Below are 17,841 nucleotides of genomic sequence, written 5' to 3' on the forward strand. Positions count from 1 at the left end.
CTTGATAGAGACTGTCAATACCAGTTTTAGTCTTTATCAAAAACAAAAAATGGAAACAAATCACTTTCTATCTAATGGAGAGCTGGTGAAAAAGTATACAGGGCCAATAAGCAAAGAAAAAAACATTATGTTACAAACAAGCCTTGATTTGGATGAAGCTGAGTAGAGCAGACAGTGCCAGATGTCATCTCCCTCTAAGATCCAAAGCACTACACATCAAGAGGAAAAAAGGTTAAACAAGATAAAATCCTACCAAAACAAAGATCCCACATCTAAAAAGTGCCGATGCTAACAAAAAAGGCAAGCTGCTGCTCTGAAAAAAAAACTTCCGTAGGTCACATGCAGATAATTACTCATTTTGAAAGAGTACCTGCAAGAGCCTAAAAATAGTCTGCCACCAAGGACTGCACGCTGCACAGTGAGAATTCACCACAGTAGTTTTTTTAGATATTTTGCAATAGAGATATGTATATGTATATTCTTGAATACTAAAGATAAGCTGTTAAAAACAACTCTCACAGCAAATTTATTTCTTTTGAAAATCTGCAGATTGAATAATTGCACTCCCTGAAATTTCAAAATTCCAACTCCTGAATATTTCTGCTTTATCCTGGAAAACAAATTTACATTTATATTACCTTTTTGTTTTTAAGTTACTCCTCGACATGAATCTTAAACGTGAGGGTTTTGTACTGTAGCTACATCAGAATGCTTCACTGATCTTGACTGCATGCATTAGTGGCTTTTGCAAACTTAGTGCAATCTTTTTTTGCTCTGACTCCCCAGATTGATGTTAAAGGGGAAGAATGCAACACAAATGTCTTTTGAATTTTAATGTAAAATAAAATAATCACATGCACCAAGGCACACCTTGGGACATACACATGCTTTATTATTCACTTAAAAATAGCTAGCCTTCATGTAACATTTGCTGAAGGGTAGCTGTTTTGCTAAACCAGAAAAGTGGCTCATTTAGAGTGCAGGTTCAGGCATATACTCCTGATCCAGCAGATTCTTGTCTGGACAATAGACAATTCTTGTCTTTTACCCAAAGCCAACTGGGGATCCCCAAGCAGCAAGGCACAACTGACCACCGCTGGCAGTGGATGAGTGTGATAGGGGCATGGTATCTGTCGTCAAATTTCAGCAAAAGAGACCATGACTCTCTGGGCATCTGTGAGCACGTAGCATTGTCAGCTGGAGTAACGTACCTCCTCCCATCAATGCTAACTCCATCGTAGGCACTGAGAGACTGACAGAATGAGCAATGGCACCTGCACATTTCAAAGTAAGGAGCACACAAGGTCCTTATTACACCAGTGCCACAGATCATAGGGGTGAAGCTGAGTGACAAGCAATTTCTTTTCTTTAAAAAAAGTAAATAAAATAATTCTTTTTTGGGGTGATCACATCTAAACAGCACAGGAAGCAGTCGTCCTGTAGAACTAAAGTCCAAAAAAGATTGAGTAATAATTCACCCCAGCATGAATGGCAGAGACTAGAAGGAACAGTGCTGAAATCTGAAAAATTCAGCAGGATCCCAAGAAGATTTTAAAGGACTATCAGTGGTCATTAAATACAGGTCTGCCCAACAAAAGCTACACAGCTACTGCCTGCTACTCTTTCTAGTTAGTAATAGGGACTGTAGTCTCAAATCAACTTCCCATGTCTCTCCAAAATGCCCTCATTCAGACTGCAGTTGTAGAAAAGCTGTCACACATAATGACTGCTGCTACAGTATGCAATAACGAAACATTTTACTACACTCCATATTCCTATTGTTTCCAGCACTGTAACATTCAGCACTGGACTATCTGAACTGCAGTATTTTTCTTCCATCACGTAATTTATTACCCTGATGCCATTAAAACACCTGTACAGTATATACAACTATTGTTCAGATTACTGTAACCCTTCAAAATCACTGTGGACAAATGTGGCAGTCACATTAAAACTAGTAAATATGTTTTGATATGTAGAGCATTTCAAAACAGAGTAGCAAAAGATTTCTCTCCCTTTGTGACGACTTGAGTCTTTAACTTTGTTCATGATACAGCTAATTAGGAAGAGTCACAGGGGAAATTTACATAAACCTGACGCGAGGTGTTTTCAAATGCATAGGGCCGTGCATAAGGCTGCCATATGCTGATAGCACGTAGCAATTAATTTTTATTTAGACCATGTTCAATGGGACAGAAGCAGGCTGCAGCCGTGCAAGCCTGTCAACACCGGACGCATGAGAAAAAAGAGAAAAGTTATTGCAGGGCAGAACGGGAGGAAAAAAAAAAAGATCCGCTCAAATGAACACAGCATCTGGACACAGCTGAGGACCCACTACTCTGTCGCTCACGGCTCACGAAAAGACAGGCTTCTGTGGGTCTCTTCCTAATGGCTTGTCCCTCATTATTTGGCTGATTTGCTTCCTCAGTCTCCCTTGGCAGTCTCTGAAAAATAATTTCTCCACGAAAAGATGTACTCAGCAGCCAGCTTCCTCCGATTTTGACAACAGCAAAAAATCTTGCAAATACCTTGCTATTTAAAAACACCACCTTGCATTACATACAGCGCTTTCCGTCCCCAAAGGACCCCAAAAGTGCTTTACAGGTAGGACAACCCAGGGATGGCATGCAGCAATTGCTTTGTACAGGCACCTCTGCGAACAGCATATAAAAAAAAGCTTTACACAGACATTTGAATAAGAGGGTTAAGGCTCGATACGCCAGACTGAGAAAGCTTAAACTACATTTCAGCTACTACCACAGCTTCACTTACACCGACTGTTTTGAATTGCACCATGGGATATCTAATGATGAGCACAAGCTGATGAGGTTAAATCCATGGCCAAAAGATGGCGCCTCATACAATAAACCCTACTAGCACTTCAAGGTGGTACTGCAGCCGGCAATTTACTGAATGCTGCTGAGGTGAAATTAAAATAGACACAATGTAACAAATTCTGCAGAAAGGTTCCCAGGGACTCATCTTATTAAAATCCCTCCACAACCACCTTTAATAAGTTGTTTTTAAAAATGCAGTCATGAAAGGGCATATTTAACTTTCATAATTAATTGGGTCTCTGTATCTGTAATGTTCATTTTTGCTGAACGGATACAGAATAAGACAAATAGTCAGCAGTATTTGGAACAGTCATTATCTTATTTCCACATTTTTAATAAGGTTCAAGCATTCTATTCCATTCCATATGGAAACAATTAGTGCTCATTATTTCTGTCCTTATAAGTAACATTCTCCTGCTGTTAAATGAATTCTCTGAAACTAAAACACTGGTCATCCCTCGATCTATATCTTGGCAGTGTCTGTTGGTTGGCTTATTCTATACAAGGATAATGTGCATAGGTGCATCTGGAAGACATCAGCAATCCTCTGCGTTTCATCATGCGCAAACTACGAGAGGTATAAAGCTTGAATTCTAGAGTAAATCCTGAAATAGGCACACTGAACTCAAAAATCTCAACATCTCTTAGCAATCTCCCGTTCTAACAACCTTTGGGTAAACTATCCTATGACAAGAGAAGAGTGTGCCATTAGAAAACATACAGTAAAGGAGGTAATAAGTGCAGCCCTGCAGCAACGCTTTGTTTTATAGGTGCTTTTCCCCCCTTTCTGAGAGAACAACAGCAGTGCTACAGCTGTGTCCTAATTCTTCCTCTTATTTGATGACCTCAACTTCTTTTTTTCTCCGAGTCCGGGGACAGCCGTAATGTACACCGCGTCTCCTGCCAGCCAAACTGCAATTCATCATCATTTTATCTGCACCACTTTAATTGGATCCTATCAAACTCTCCTGATACTTTTCATTTCAGTTTAAACGCAGCTGCTGGAAAGATAGATGTAGGGAAGATTCCGAACAAGATTTTTTCTTTTTCTGTTTCTTCTTCTTGGAAGGAAGGAGCGGTAGGGAGCTCTGCTATTTATCTTCAGGAGAACTATTCTCTCTAAAGCCTCTTCAGATATTATCTTACCATTTTCAGATCCTTTCTATTGATCTGTGTATGCATTAAACAAACAAAATGAAATTTTGCACTTTATTTCAGCTGTTGCAACGTAATGTCCACTCTTCACTTAAGTAATATTTTATGTTTATAGAATATAAACAGTACCATTTTCAGTACCATGTTTTCTCATTTTACTACAAGGAATATTGAGTTTGTCATTGTAACAGCTAGTCAGTGTCAACGTTTGAGGTTTTCCTTTTTAGTGGTCTTTACCTTACTTACTCACCTGTACCTTTTTGGTAACTTTGGAAATCAAGTATTCAATTTAGTGTAACTAGACTGAACTCGACTGAGACTTGCACCAACAGAAAACAATCTGTTTTTATTTTTTTCTAAAATAAAAACATGTTTTTTTTTACATCTTGAACAGTAAACCCCTGTTTTGAAAGACTTCACTTGAAATCTCTTTGCGTTTAGTGAACAACAGGGAATTTTCATCTGTAAAATCAGAAATACTCAACTTTCCACACAATAATGTGAAAACTCACAAATATTGAAATAAAGCACAAATAAGAACTACATAGCTTTGAAATTCAGAAATATGAAGTGTGCCCTATACAGTGTATTTAAGATGCGTGGAACAATTTTTCATTGACTATGTTCACTCAAATTGTTATAAAAGATCAAGGTCTAAGATCCAGTGATCATATATGTGTGCCTATATTTTAAGGCTATAAAAAGCTGATTGTCTATTAAACCAAAAATTATGATAACGGACACCCCTTCCCCTCTTTGAGTTTGTTAAACCGAGAGTTAACTGTATAAAGATTTATTACTGCTTACACCAGTACCAAATGATTTTTGGGGCAATTGTCCTTTGAGCCTCTTCCTAATGGAATTTTAGTATTTTTAGAAGAATTAAGCCCATTTATGAATCCTTTTTTAATATTCTAGTGGAGATGGGATTACTTGTAATGAATACCCAAGCACCATAGCAGCCTCTCCTCAGAGATGAAAAGGAAGCTATTGCAATCTGGCTGATCTACAACGTAGTTTCAAACATCTTGTGCTCCACATTATATAAATAATGAATCAACCCACAATGAATAAATGAAGCTTTTTTTTTCTCCAAATTACAGTTATGCATATAAAACACTGAATCTTTAGAAGAGTATGTGTAATATGTTATTATCAAACTTCAGTTCTAGAAAGACATCTCCTGGTGAAATATGCTATTAAGAAACAAGATATTCTCTTTCCTGATGAAATGCCCCAAGCCTTACACCTCCTGTTCCCCTTGATGCACCTTACTCCTCCTTGATGAAGTGAAGCCAGTCTTTTGCAAACAGACAAGAGTCTAGTCAATGGCAGCCCTCTCTATAAACAGTCAGCAAGCATGATGAATGCAATTTCCCATTGAAAGGCAATGAGCTAATGTACAAACGATACACTTGCCTGCAGTTCACAGCAGGCTAAACCAAGGATTAACATCCCCTTGTTTACTCAATCGATTAGCAAGCACAGGTTTCCTTCATTCTTTTTTTTTTTTCCTTTATGTGCTTTCTACTGAAAAATTTATACAGTAGACATGGACATTTTCACAACCTCCAGTCGATGCAAGACATTACTATCAGGAGGCCAATGAATACAGAATGATGTTAAAAACATCATCCTGTTATCTGTCTGTCTAGAGCCATGGCTAATGTATAGGCAGTATACAGTATAAAGAGCAACATGAACTACTTAAAAAGGAATCCAATCTAGTGCCATTAGGACAGATTGTTGTTTTCACTGTTATATAGGCATAAATTGTGCATTTATCCAGGTAAAGTGAATTATTCTGGATGCTAAATTATAAACTAATATAGGACCAAGTGCTTCAACCCTTTCAGCAGACTGAATTTTCATTGACGCTACATTTATAAGGCACAGGGAATGTAAACTCAGGACAGACCCAAAGAACAAACCATGATAACACTGACAGTGGTGAAACAACATGAGATGCATAGAACTTTGCCAGGATTATAGGTTTTCTGGTAGCCTATCTTAGCAGCATAGTTGGATGCAGCACTAAATGGTTGTGACAAAAGCGATACCCTCTCCAGGGGTTGAACATTAAATGATCCATGCTGAGGCTTCCGTTCTAAAGACTCCAGAGTGTCAGATGTTGCCATTAGGCAAATCTGGATATTGCGAAGGGTTTGAATCAGGACAGCTGGAAAACAAGTGAATAATCAACAAAAAGGACAGGGCAAAGTTTGGTGTGAAGTAATGTGTAACAATTAGCAAACGCTATGCTATCCTAAGTGACAAGAGACAGTGTCAGCTCAGTGGTAATGGCAGCTGTTGTGTTGCTTGTGGGATTCAATGAAGCTGTCGCCATTTGGATGCATTATGTTTTTTTACGTTAAAAAAGAGACATTTTCAGTTTAACAAAATACAAGAACCAGTGAAGAAAATGCATTTTGCTTTCAGTATTATTATACAAAATAACATCGTTTAAAGATACAGCAATGCGAAGAATGCGAACCTTTTTTTCTGCTGCTGTTTGCAAATAGCAAGCTAGAATAGCAAATAGTCAATAAATGCCTCTTTAGAAGGTACTGCTTCTAAGCTCCAAGACTTTAATTAGCTTTCTGTCAGAAACCTTTTGAGCTTCCATCCCTGTAATAGTTGTCAATAAAGACTTTAACCAAAGGGCATTCAGCTGTCAAATATATATAACATTATGCCATAATGGCTTTAGGTTTGGAACAGTCCCATGGTTACATTATACACAATGTATGTTATCAATGGAACAGTAAAACTGAGGACAGATTTAGACTAAAAACATACAGTACAAACAAAGTAGGTACTGCAATTAATTGGTTGATGTGAATGCCCATATGAGTATAGCACGATTCTTTGAGATTAATGCACTTACAAATGCAAGCCGTTTTTGTCAATCATAGCATTAATATCGTTACACATAATGAAAAGGGATTTTCAGTTGTCTAAGAATTTAGAGACAATGGTCCAACACCTACAGTAGCTCGTGTTAACATTTATAATTCTCCCGAACTCCCAAGCAAGAAAAGAACTGAGGTGGTTGAGGACCTGTATGGGGTCTGAGACACATTGATGAAAAGGATGGTCATGTTTACACTGGCTAATGAAATTATGGACAAATGATTAAGGGTCATAAACAGTTGAGGAACAGGGGAAAAAGACAGATAGATAGGCAGGCAGATAGAGACAGGGAAGGACATGGTAAAAGGAAGAAAGACAGAAGGAAAGAGCAAAAAGCATGTGCTAGGTGAGAGGTCCTTGTCATATCACCTGTAAAGGACAGATTTAAGTAAATGAATCTTCTTAAGAGAACTTTGACTTTTAGAATACCAATATCCTGTATAGAAAATTCCTAGGTTAGAAATGGCCTCTCCTGGTTAATGTATGCATTATTAGAATAGGGAGACAGATTTCCTCTTCACTTTGCAGTATCCAAATTTATACAGAGAGATTTAACTGCAGGTCGTATACTGTTTAGTTTATAAGGCAGGTTTATCTCTTTCTGACCTGCGTTGGTATTGTACAGAATCTTTGAATACCTGGTATCAATCTGGGGGTTTTCTGGTTGGTCAGGACTTTGGGATATCTTGTTTGTAAGCAGTGTAAATTGTATGCTGTGTAGTATTGCTTAGTGTGCATCATTGTCATTGTTAAGATTTTTTTGAAACCCGATGCAACTGATTTATTCTTCTTTTCACCAAATCTGTGCCAGAAAACAAAGAAATCAAGTGTCTCTAGTTATACCAACCTGTGTGGTATATTATTTGGGGGGTTATAACTATTTTATTATTTGTTATCCTGCTTGGCCAGTTTTTGGATTTCTCTATTTTCCTAACCCCTCTTCGCAACAATGCAATTAAAGCCACTAATTCCAGGTCCTCATTTTTGAAAATCATTTGAAATCAACAACACCTAATTTATGTCCATGCTGCAGCAAAACTGATCTACTGAACTGTAAATTGGCTCAAAATTAAGATTTTTTGCATTCTATAATAGCAATTCATCCATGACTGAGATTGTGTTTTTTGCCAAGACCCTGAAGAAAAAGCTAAGAACAATGAAACGGGCAAGAGGCAGACAGTCTGTTAACTGCAAGTCAAAACAAAAGTTAACATGCTATGTTAGAGTATCAAGCAGAAAACGTGGCTGTCAAAGAGCCCTGTATCACACATTCCACTTTGGCCCCCTCTCATCCTTTAGGTAAAGCATAGCCAATTCATCACAGGACTCTACATTTCCCAGTGAGAATAACAAGTGTGAACAGGCAGAGACCACTGGGGAGACTGGGCACTATACACATCCAATGAGCTTTACAAAATCCCCAAAACACCTTCGCACCTCAACTGCCCCCGACAAATCCTCCCACTTTGCCCACCTAGCTTTCTTTTTTCGTATTGACCTTCTCCCTTCTTTTTAATAGTGAATACCTCCAGTGAGTCAGCCAAACTGTGAGAGAAGAGACAAAGAAAAATGGGGTGACTGCGGGGTGGAGTTGAAGAGGTACAGAAATATGGTCTATCCTGACGAAGCAGGGTTGAGCAGGAGCACAGCTTAAACAAACCATTTTTCAAAAGCAATGAGCAGGATAACTAGTTTGGATAAGATGATCCAGCTGCCAAGATGAAGAAAGGGCTTGGCTGGAAATGGTCTGTTGGAGATACAGCAGGATAATGTAGTAGTTCTAAGAATTTCCACAGCATGAGTAAATGAAAGTAAAAAAAAACCTCATCCCCCCTTTTACTCTCCATACTAGCTTCACACATATTCTTGCAAGGCAAGACTTAACAAAAATAAAATAAAATAAAATGCTGAAGATTGTGAAACAAATAAAAATTCCATCTTGAAAATCAAAATGAAAAGGACACAGGATGCTAGAGCTGGATTTTTGTAATCTATCTTCTCCACAAAAAAACATCTTATTTAATTTTCTCCTGTGTCTTTGAGAACTGTCTAAATGCTGAAACAATTCTGCACTTTGCTTCCTAGTGCTCTTTGTAATCCAAGTGTATTTTTTAAAAATACATTCTGAAAATGTTCTTTGAATGATCTTAAACTTTCCAAACTCTGGACACAAATTTAAATAAAATGCCTGTCCTCTGTCTTCGGCATCTTTTCCTAACCTGGTGATTGTCAGAGTTCTAGCGGATTATATGAATCAGACAAAACTGTAATGCCTATCCAAAGGTACTAAAATGTACCTGTATTAGCTTGTCCAAAACTGGATGAAGCAAAAAAAATACCTCTCATTGTACCTGGTAGAATTGTAACTGTCTTCTTAACATTGGTCTGATTCTACTGTACACAAGAGCAAAACAATTATTACAAACAATATTCTTGGCTTATTGTTCCATATAACCTCTAAACATCCATCTTTAATTAAGGAGAACTTCATGTTCTTCAGATCTTCTAACATACAGTGGTATACCTACTGTACTCCACTTAGAACATTCAGCTATTAAATAGCCCAAACCGGTACCATAGAGGTTATATTTGCAATGGGATCATCAACTCTAAATGTTATAAATGAAACCGCTTTCAAACTTAAATTTATCACTTTTGCTAATGTATCCACTTATTGCACATTTCGGCACAGAGCGAGTTCTGTTATATTGTATATTCTTGTTTATACTGAAAATGACTTAATAATGATTGTATAGTTGTGATATACTGTAATACTATACTTGTTACTTGTTTGGGAGAGTGATATCTTAATGATAACGCATACCCTGCCCCGCTAATATAGCATATTCTGTGACAGATGTACTATTGCCTAAGTGAGACAGCAGCAGCTCTTCAGAGGTGTTCTGGAAGGGGGCACGGAACTCACCGAGGTTTTCTGGCACTGAATACTGGTGCTATTGAAGCGCAGAGCTGTGACACTGATGACCGTGCCTTGGATGTGAAAGATGCACTCGTAGTTTCTCTGGCCAGACTGCGGCTGTGGGAGATTCTTGGCTGCCAGCGTGATGGGCTTCACGACACCCACTGGGATGTAGATTTGAGTAGATGGGAGGATCTGAGGGCAGTCCTGTGAAAACAGAGAGGAGAGCAGCTTTTCAGTGGGTGCAACATCCGAAATTCACAAGCTTTTTGTTCGACAAGCCACTCGAATAGTACAGCATGTGATGTGAGATGACCGCAAACTGTTACTGAACCCAAATTTTCCTCTGGCATCCAATAATGTGAAAAATTGTTCATTAATTGGGCTTTATGTATCCAACAATACTAACCCTTCAAACTACTGTTTCTATAAATGTTCTATAAACTATAAACTTTCTATAAACTAGCTTTCCAGAAAGAAAAAGCTCTCTGAGGTTAAATCTTCAAATTTAGATTCTGGCAGTTTTTTTTTGCAAATTTTACATTTTCTAAAGCCAAACAGTAATATACATTTTGACTGTAGCCTCCTAAAAGTAATATTTTCCCAAGTAACAATTGGAGAACCTGTTTTGAAGAGCCTGGATTTAGTGATTATCTAAAAAAAAGGAAACAAATGCTCATATTTTGGGGGGAGAAAGGCAGTTTAATCAAATGAAAGAGTTCCATGGGAGAGGCCAACATTGGATTAGAACAAAATGGGATGATTTATATCTTAGCATGTGGATAGAACTACTACTTGTTTTAGAATTAGCAAAATGCACCAAGGTCTCTGAGTAATACCAATTATTAAGGTAATGTTTCAGCAATGAGCATCTCTAAGCCAGCCAATTTATTACAAGGAAAGAAGCCATGGGCAGCGAGAAATCCAAGAATGCAATTGTGACTACCTCTAAACAGCAGAGACCACTCTTCACAGCAATAGTGGCAGACAGAGCCCATTCAGCTTTATGAAGTCTTATCCTTTCCTTTTCAACATTGGTCATGAAAAATGTAATTGTTATCAATGGTTACCATTTCAGGAAACTCTCCGGCTTACTAAAAGTGAAGATTTGTGATTTTTACAAACTAAACAGCATTATAATGCAGTCCACAGATTTGTTCTCCTTATAAAAACTAGGAAACACTTTTTTTCTCTTTTGATATGACAAATTTTGGGATGAACATTTGCCTAGGACCCTTATTCCAGCATGGAAGAGGTGAATATGCACTGTATATTTCTAAGGAGATACACGATACAAAAACCATATTCTTGTAGTACAAGAATACGGAACAAACCTAAAAAGAAGGGATGAGATGGAGAACAAATGAAACCCTCATCAACAGCATTGCAGCCTCAGAGTCGTATTGGAGGCATGACAAGGCAAGGAAACTTCATCTTACTTTGAATTTACCTTGCCCCAGAAGGGCAGAGTCAAAATTGTGGATATAATCCCTTAGACACACATATAGTACCTAGTCACAGCTGGCTCCAACAAATCGGTGATCTCTGGACTACAGCACCCAGCCTAAGATCCTACTGAAAAGACTATTAGTCAAGCCACTCAAGAGCCTAAACCTACAGTATAGTTCAAGAACTTCTAATTAGCAATTCAGGTCTTGTAATGTACATTTTGGGTCTTTTATTCCTCATGGCTACAGTATTCTAATACCAGGCAACATCACATTATGAAATTATTTGAGGTAATGGCTAAATAACTTATAATCATAATCCTTAAAAAGTCACTTATTTTGTGTACACTTAAGTTTACCACAAGAGAGCAACAGCTGACTTTCTATGGTACTGATTTTCTATGGTATGCAGCAGAAAGCAAATGGGTTAATAGTTCAGATTAATTCTTTCATATCCACTGAAATTCTACAATAAGAAAAGCACCTTGAAAAAATCCTTGGAAGTCCTTACAATGCATTATATAGTATTCAGACTGTCTTTTTTCTGTCATTTTAATTGCTTCTGCCTCTATTTAATTCTTTAAGTTCTTTCACCAGCTGATCAAACACAATTAGTAATCAAAAAAGCAAAAAATATTTCATTGAAAGACAACCTTTAGGTTTCCTTGTGAAAGAGAAATGGGAACAAATGATTTTTCCTGTGAACATAACCAGAAAAATATGCTACTTTTCAAAAGATTCCAGAATTGTACAGAGAAAAGATTAATATATTTTACTTGTCAACAATTTTTTTTTGTAGAAAAAGGCATGGGAGATACAGCATACAACATAAATACAGCAGACAACAGAAATTCCCTCCCCCATTATTAAAACATTTCACATACAGTAAATATGTAGAAGAAGGAATTATGTCCTATGGAAGGACTGCAATGAAATAGTCTTTTCTTTCAAGCTATGCTATACTTCAGTGATGGCAGACCAGATTTCAGATTTGTTAGTTTCATATTGAAAGGATCGGGGTAGCACAAGCAATTTATGTAATAAATACTCATGCTATTAAAAAATGATGTTGACGACTATATCTTTCAATCAAGGCATGAAGGGCACACTCTCCTAATTCATCACTCACTACAGTTTTATTAACCAGCCAAGGGATTTTCGGGATATCGTGAATCTTCCAAAGGGATCTGCCAACCCACTGACACTGTGACAAAAGGAGTCTACATCTATCTGTGTAAAATACCTAAAAATGCAACAATATTATTTATAGAATAAAAAACATACTGTAGATGATGAAAATTAATTTCTCTGGTTAATATTTTATAAAATGTTTATTATACTACATAAACCATCCAGTGGGTGAAGCTGTCCTCAGTTCCTCCAAAAATTACCCAGATCTGTGAGATGTCATTGCTTTTTCCTTTAGGACATTTTGACTGTACTAATTTAAGAATGTTTCATTCTAATTGGAGAAGGATAACTGTCCAATTATACAGACAGGTGTAAATATAGTGAAGAAACTACATTTCTATTCTCACTTGCTATGCTTGGTCTCTATTTTCCATGGTTTACATTCTTTAGGATTGAGGAGCTTAAAGATTTGAGAGTTTTTTCCCCCCCAAAAGACTACTTGATTGGGGGGTAGTTTATTCATTACTGCACTACACAGCTCTACATTAAAATGTAACCTGTGTCAAAATGATTCTTTTTTTTATCCATGAATGGGAATGGAAGTGAATGAACGGTAGTCTTTACTTTTAAGGCTATTATTATCAGCATTAATATTACCAATAACAATTCTTAACTAAGAAGTCACATAAGCAATTCAGCTGGCTTGATCAATTTCCTTTACTCTGCTAGGGCAGCCACCATTTGGCGAGCCAGCAGATTACATGAGTTTACTGCATGGAGCCATTCATGAGGAACAATAAGCTACAGTAAGGAGCCTATTATTTTACATAAACTGACATTTGAAAGAAAGCGTCTATCCTGAGGCTGTCCTGTTTGGAGTGCCCTGCGCCTGCTTGGGTTATTTATGTGGGAATGGAAAGGCGGCTTCTTGTCTCTGCATTATTATCAGCATTACTGCTGCCACCACTACTGCCGAGATGACGAAGGCTCGGAAATCGATCATTTCAGCACCTGTCTCCAGGACTGCCCCGCTTCACTACACAGCTCGAGGCTCTACACACAGCGCAAGCTTATCGGGAGGGGGCTGCCATACACGGTACTTTAGATTATGGAGATGGTGCCCACAGATTAAACTTTGGACAGTAAAGACGTCGATGTCACTGGAAATGAAACATCTTCGATATTTGTTAAACAAACATATTTGAACTCGCAATTTCTTTTCACGAAAGGGAGAAAATAGTGCCAACTCTTTTCAAACTTGCTGCTATTCAGAGCCCCACTGCGTCCGTGGATACACAGAGGGGTTAATCACAGTTAACTCTCATTTAAACAGCAGCAAGGCTTATTCATATCTGTAACCACAACCTGCCTCTTGCTAATTTCTCTTTGGCTTGCCCTTAATCAACTGCCATTGCTGCCAGAAAGCAAAAGGCAGCAGCTCTCATTCCAGCCAGAAATTGCTTTATATTCATACACCGAACTCCTGTTCCACCAGAAATAAAGCCTTCTGGGTCTAAGACTTACTTTGTAAACTGTGGGATTCAACAGCAATCCAAACAGAAAAAGAAATGTTCCTGATGCATATTAATTTGTTTTCCTTACTCAGCGCCTCTCTCTCATTTCTAGGACTACCCCAAAGGCAAAACAGATCACCTCCACTGCAGCACATTTTGTGCCAAAAGCAACAACAGCTACTGCTTACAAATTTTCAAAAAGGACTACGTATTTCACTCTTGCTTTAAAAGAGCAAATACTGATTGAGTGGAGACAAAAAAACATTGCTCCTCTATAACTATACACACAAATCTCAAAATGTAACTAATTAATGTAAAGACAGTTGGAAATTCCAGAACCTCCTGGAATTAGCCAGCTTATTTCTGTATTGGTCTAATTGCTTGGGTTTAAGACAACTGTTCACTGAAACAACATATTTCTTCCATGAAATCTTTTATCTGAATGAGGAAAATCATGTAACCTGCTCCTGGTATAAAGGCAGAACTTGCAGTACAATATATGCTCCCTTATTGCAACCGAAAGATCCCTCCACTACCATCAATTAAAGATCACTACCAGAAAACCATGTGAAATGGTAAAGCCAATTTTTCCCATCGAACAAAGAATAAAAAAAACAAAACTCATATAAAAAATTTGATTCCATCTCCAATATACAAAACTGTCACCAGTTGTCAACAGGAATTTAACTCAAAATCAAGCCTCTGATCCTGCACTTCCAGGGACTATTCAAAATCTTCTGTCTTCTTCAAACATGGGCCTTCATATTTAAAAATACTCACTTAATATCTAACTTGATTTTCTTAAAGATATGGTTTTTCTTTCAAGTGTGATAAACAACCTATATCATAAAGAAAAAACAGAGAAGGCAAAACCTGATGACAATGATGACAGCTGCCAAAAAAATGAAAGTGCAGACTTTTTTTTAAATAGCAAATTTTCCTAACTTTTAAACGTGATTTTCAAATTCAAGACGGAGGTCATTTGTTGAAGAATTACTCATTTGCACTCAATAACATTACTCCAGAACTGCTGTTTGCTGAACATTCAGAAGTAAAACAAACTTTTCAATTTCTATCCAGACTGAAATCAAACCATCCACAGTCAACCACAGAGGTCAGCATTTTGCTCTTTACACATAAACCTGCAACTTTCTGTGTGACATATCAGGAGATTGACATCAAAATGCCCCAGCAAGTTTTTCGGCTACAAATGTGAACATTTAGAAACACAATCATGGCTTCCTATCAAAACAAAAACAGAAAAGAACCAATGGTAAGATAACTAGTAACATATTGCTCAGGGGAGGAAGGACATCAAGTCAGCTGTCTTTGCCATTCATTGCACATGAACTACTACCTTATTGGGATTGCTTACTGTTTAATACAGTTATTTCCCAAAACTACAAGAGGACCATGAGTGTTTAAGTACCTTATGAATGAACTGCATTCCTAGTCATTAACTGTTTGATTGAAACATTTAAAACATAAAACATTAAAGTTTTTCCTCCAATTCTATGTGACTATGTGTATATGTCTATGTGTATAAAGGGGATGTTAATTTGTTCTGGTCTCTGATGGAATGATTAGTTTCATGTTTAAAAAGTATGCTATGATCATTCAGGCAATGGAAGTAGGCTTGAAAACCTCCACTACTCTTTAGTAATGTTTTTCTCTTAAATCTTTAAATGTGTGGCTTTGTGTTTCCTGTGACTTGGAAATCTAGCTGAGAAGTTGAGGCAACAAGATAAATACTATGACAGCCCATAGCATTACCATCTAGCTTAGTATTGTATTTTATTCTTCTGTGATATTATGAGCATTATTAAAAGGGGTAATGCTCCATGAAGTACTGTAATCTTTTCAAAGCAGTTCCCAGCAAAAGATCTCATGGATGATATCCTTTAAGTCATAAAATAAGGTGAGAACTTCTTTGCAGTCTTTGGAAAACATCCAAAATCCCTCCTGCAAATGGAGACCAAAAATTAATCTTTTGTGAAAGATATGTCAAGTAAAGACTTGAGCAAATGCAAAGAGGAAATGGAGACACAAGATGAAGATAACCTACGTTTGATAAAGATACTAACGTGAACAAACCTATAACAAAAATAAAGAAAAAAACATACACAAGCAAACCACTTGAGTTAAATGAGATTAAGAGTCCAAAATGGCAAAAACAGATTTCAACATAACAAAATAGGAAGGAATTCATCAGAATAAGGTCCAGATTCCAATCCTATCAAGCATACATTTTACATGCTGAGCTAAAAATTCAAGTCAGAACACCACAAGAATAGGCAAGAACTCAAAGTGCATGTAGCAAAGGCTTGGCAAAGCACCTCAAATGATTACAGACTCAATTGGTTACAGACTTCATGCAGTTATTGCCTCAAAGGAAAAATGCACCCAAACGCTGACTTTTACACTCTGCAACATACTTAACATGACTGTGTCCCAGACACTTCAAATCACTGGATTGAACACAAAGCATGTTATTGTTTAATATGGTCAAAAGTAAGTACAGTATAGCATTACCTGCAAATAAAATGTTATACATGTCATTCATTCTAATCTTATGACCACAAATACAAACTGCTTGACTGTAAAGAAAAAAATAAGTTTTGACTGTTGTCCCAATTCTCTGGGAAGGCAGTGTAAATAAAAACATTTTTAGGCAGGGAGCCAAACCAAAGGAAAGTTAGAAGAACCTACTACTACAAATGCAGACTATGCCTTCACAGACAGACTCCTTCAGAGCCTCCAACAGAATTCAGGAATGGATACAAAAGGATCAGCATTCTCAGCTGGGTATCAACTGGAGAAAAAGGATCAATCACAAACACATACGTTACGCAGAGTAACAGAGCAAATTAATGCATTTTGGAAAAGTATACTGTTTATGCAGACACTGATATTTGTTTGCTCATACCAACAAACAAGCTGATGACTGGCAAGATGTTGCCTTAAATTCACCAGCCCTTTTTGTGTCAAATGCAACAACTTCTCACAGAGATCAACATGGGTGACTAATGCAGAAAAGACTCCTCAGTTAGGCACACTGGATGAGTTCATAAATGTAAACAAATTTGGGGGATTTTTTTGATTTGCCAGAACTAGTGTAAGAATTGACACATTTGAAAGAGATTACTGTAAATTCATCAGATGGGTTCAAAATCCATCATGAGATACTGTATAACAATAAAAGAAATATTTTGAGAAAAATACACTTTTACACTGCAAGTGTAGACAGGTTATTCACTTGCATCTAGCTATATGGCAATTAGTTCTTTGGGACACACGGTAATACTTATAGCATTAGGTCCACACAACTGCCTTTAATGTTAAGATTTGGCATAATTAAAATGCTGCTACTACTGGGATGGGTGGAGGAAAACGAGGTCACTACTGTATGTGCTGTTAGTCGACCAGTATTTGGGACTCATCCTCCAAAAAGATTTCTAAACCAAGATGCATCATTTAAGAATGGAAATGCATATGGTTTCATTGGATAAGGATTTAAACATTCAGATGAAAAGATTATATCCTCTAATTGTGAGATGATAATGTTTTTTCAAATCAAGCCTATGCACAAGTGCAAGAGTATTAGAAAACTAAATAGTAGGATTTCAAGGAACACGGCTATCAATTTAATTTGCATTTTTCCCTTTCAATATTATAAATACCTTCAGATAAGTAGGTGAATTTAAAAGAAGATCAAAATCATGAGCTATACAAAAACTTATTATCATTGAATCCTATCTACCGGAGATGCCCACATTTACAGTAATACAATCTGAATTACAGTTAAATAAAAGAAACCAATCTCTTTCCTTTAAGCCATCCACTTAATTCACTTTTAACTTGCTTCTCTCCAGGATATTCATATCAAATTAAAGAGAATGAACCTAATCTACTTTCTCATTCAG

At 37.1% G+C, this 17,841-nt stretch overlaps 1 protein-coding gene across 1 annotated transcript in view; it reads right to left on the reverse strand.

Annotated features, from left to right (window-relative positions):
• The window catches only part of plxna1a (plexin A1a), a 278,302-nt gene that overhangs the window by 65,617 nt on the left and 194,844 nt on the right, over nucleotides 1-17,841 (reverse strand). Inside the window, exon 10 of the mRNA XM_006631093.3 lies at nucleotides 9,832-10,032. Within this exon, the coding sequence (XP_006631156.2) occupies nucleotides 9,832-10,032 (201 nt within the window). The remainder of the gene's footprint in view (nucleotides 1-9,831; nucleotides 10,033-17,841) is intronic.

This window comes from Lepisosteus oculatus, chromosome 4, assembly GCF_040954835.1.
Source record: "Lepisosteus oculatus isolate fLepOcu1 chromosome 4, fLepOcu1.hap2, whole genome shotgun sequence".
Lineage (NCBI taxonomy): Eukaryota > Metazoa > Chordata > Actinopteri > Semionotiformes > Lepisosteidae > Lepisosteus > Lepisosteus oculatus.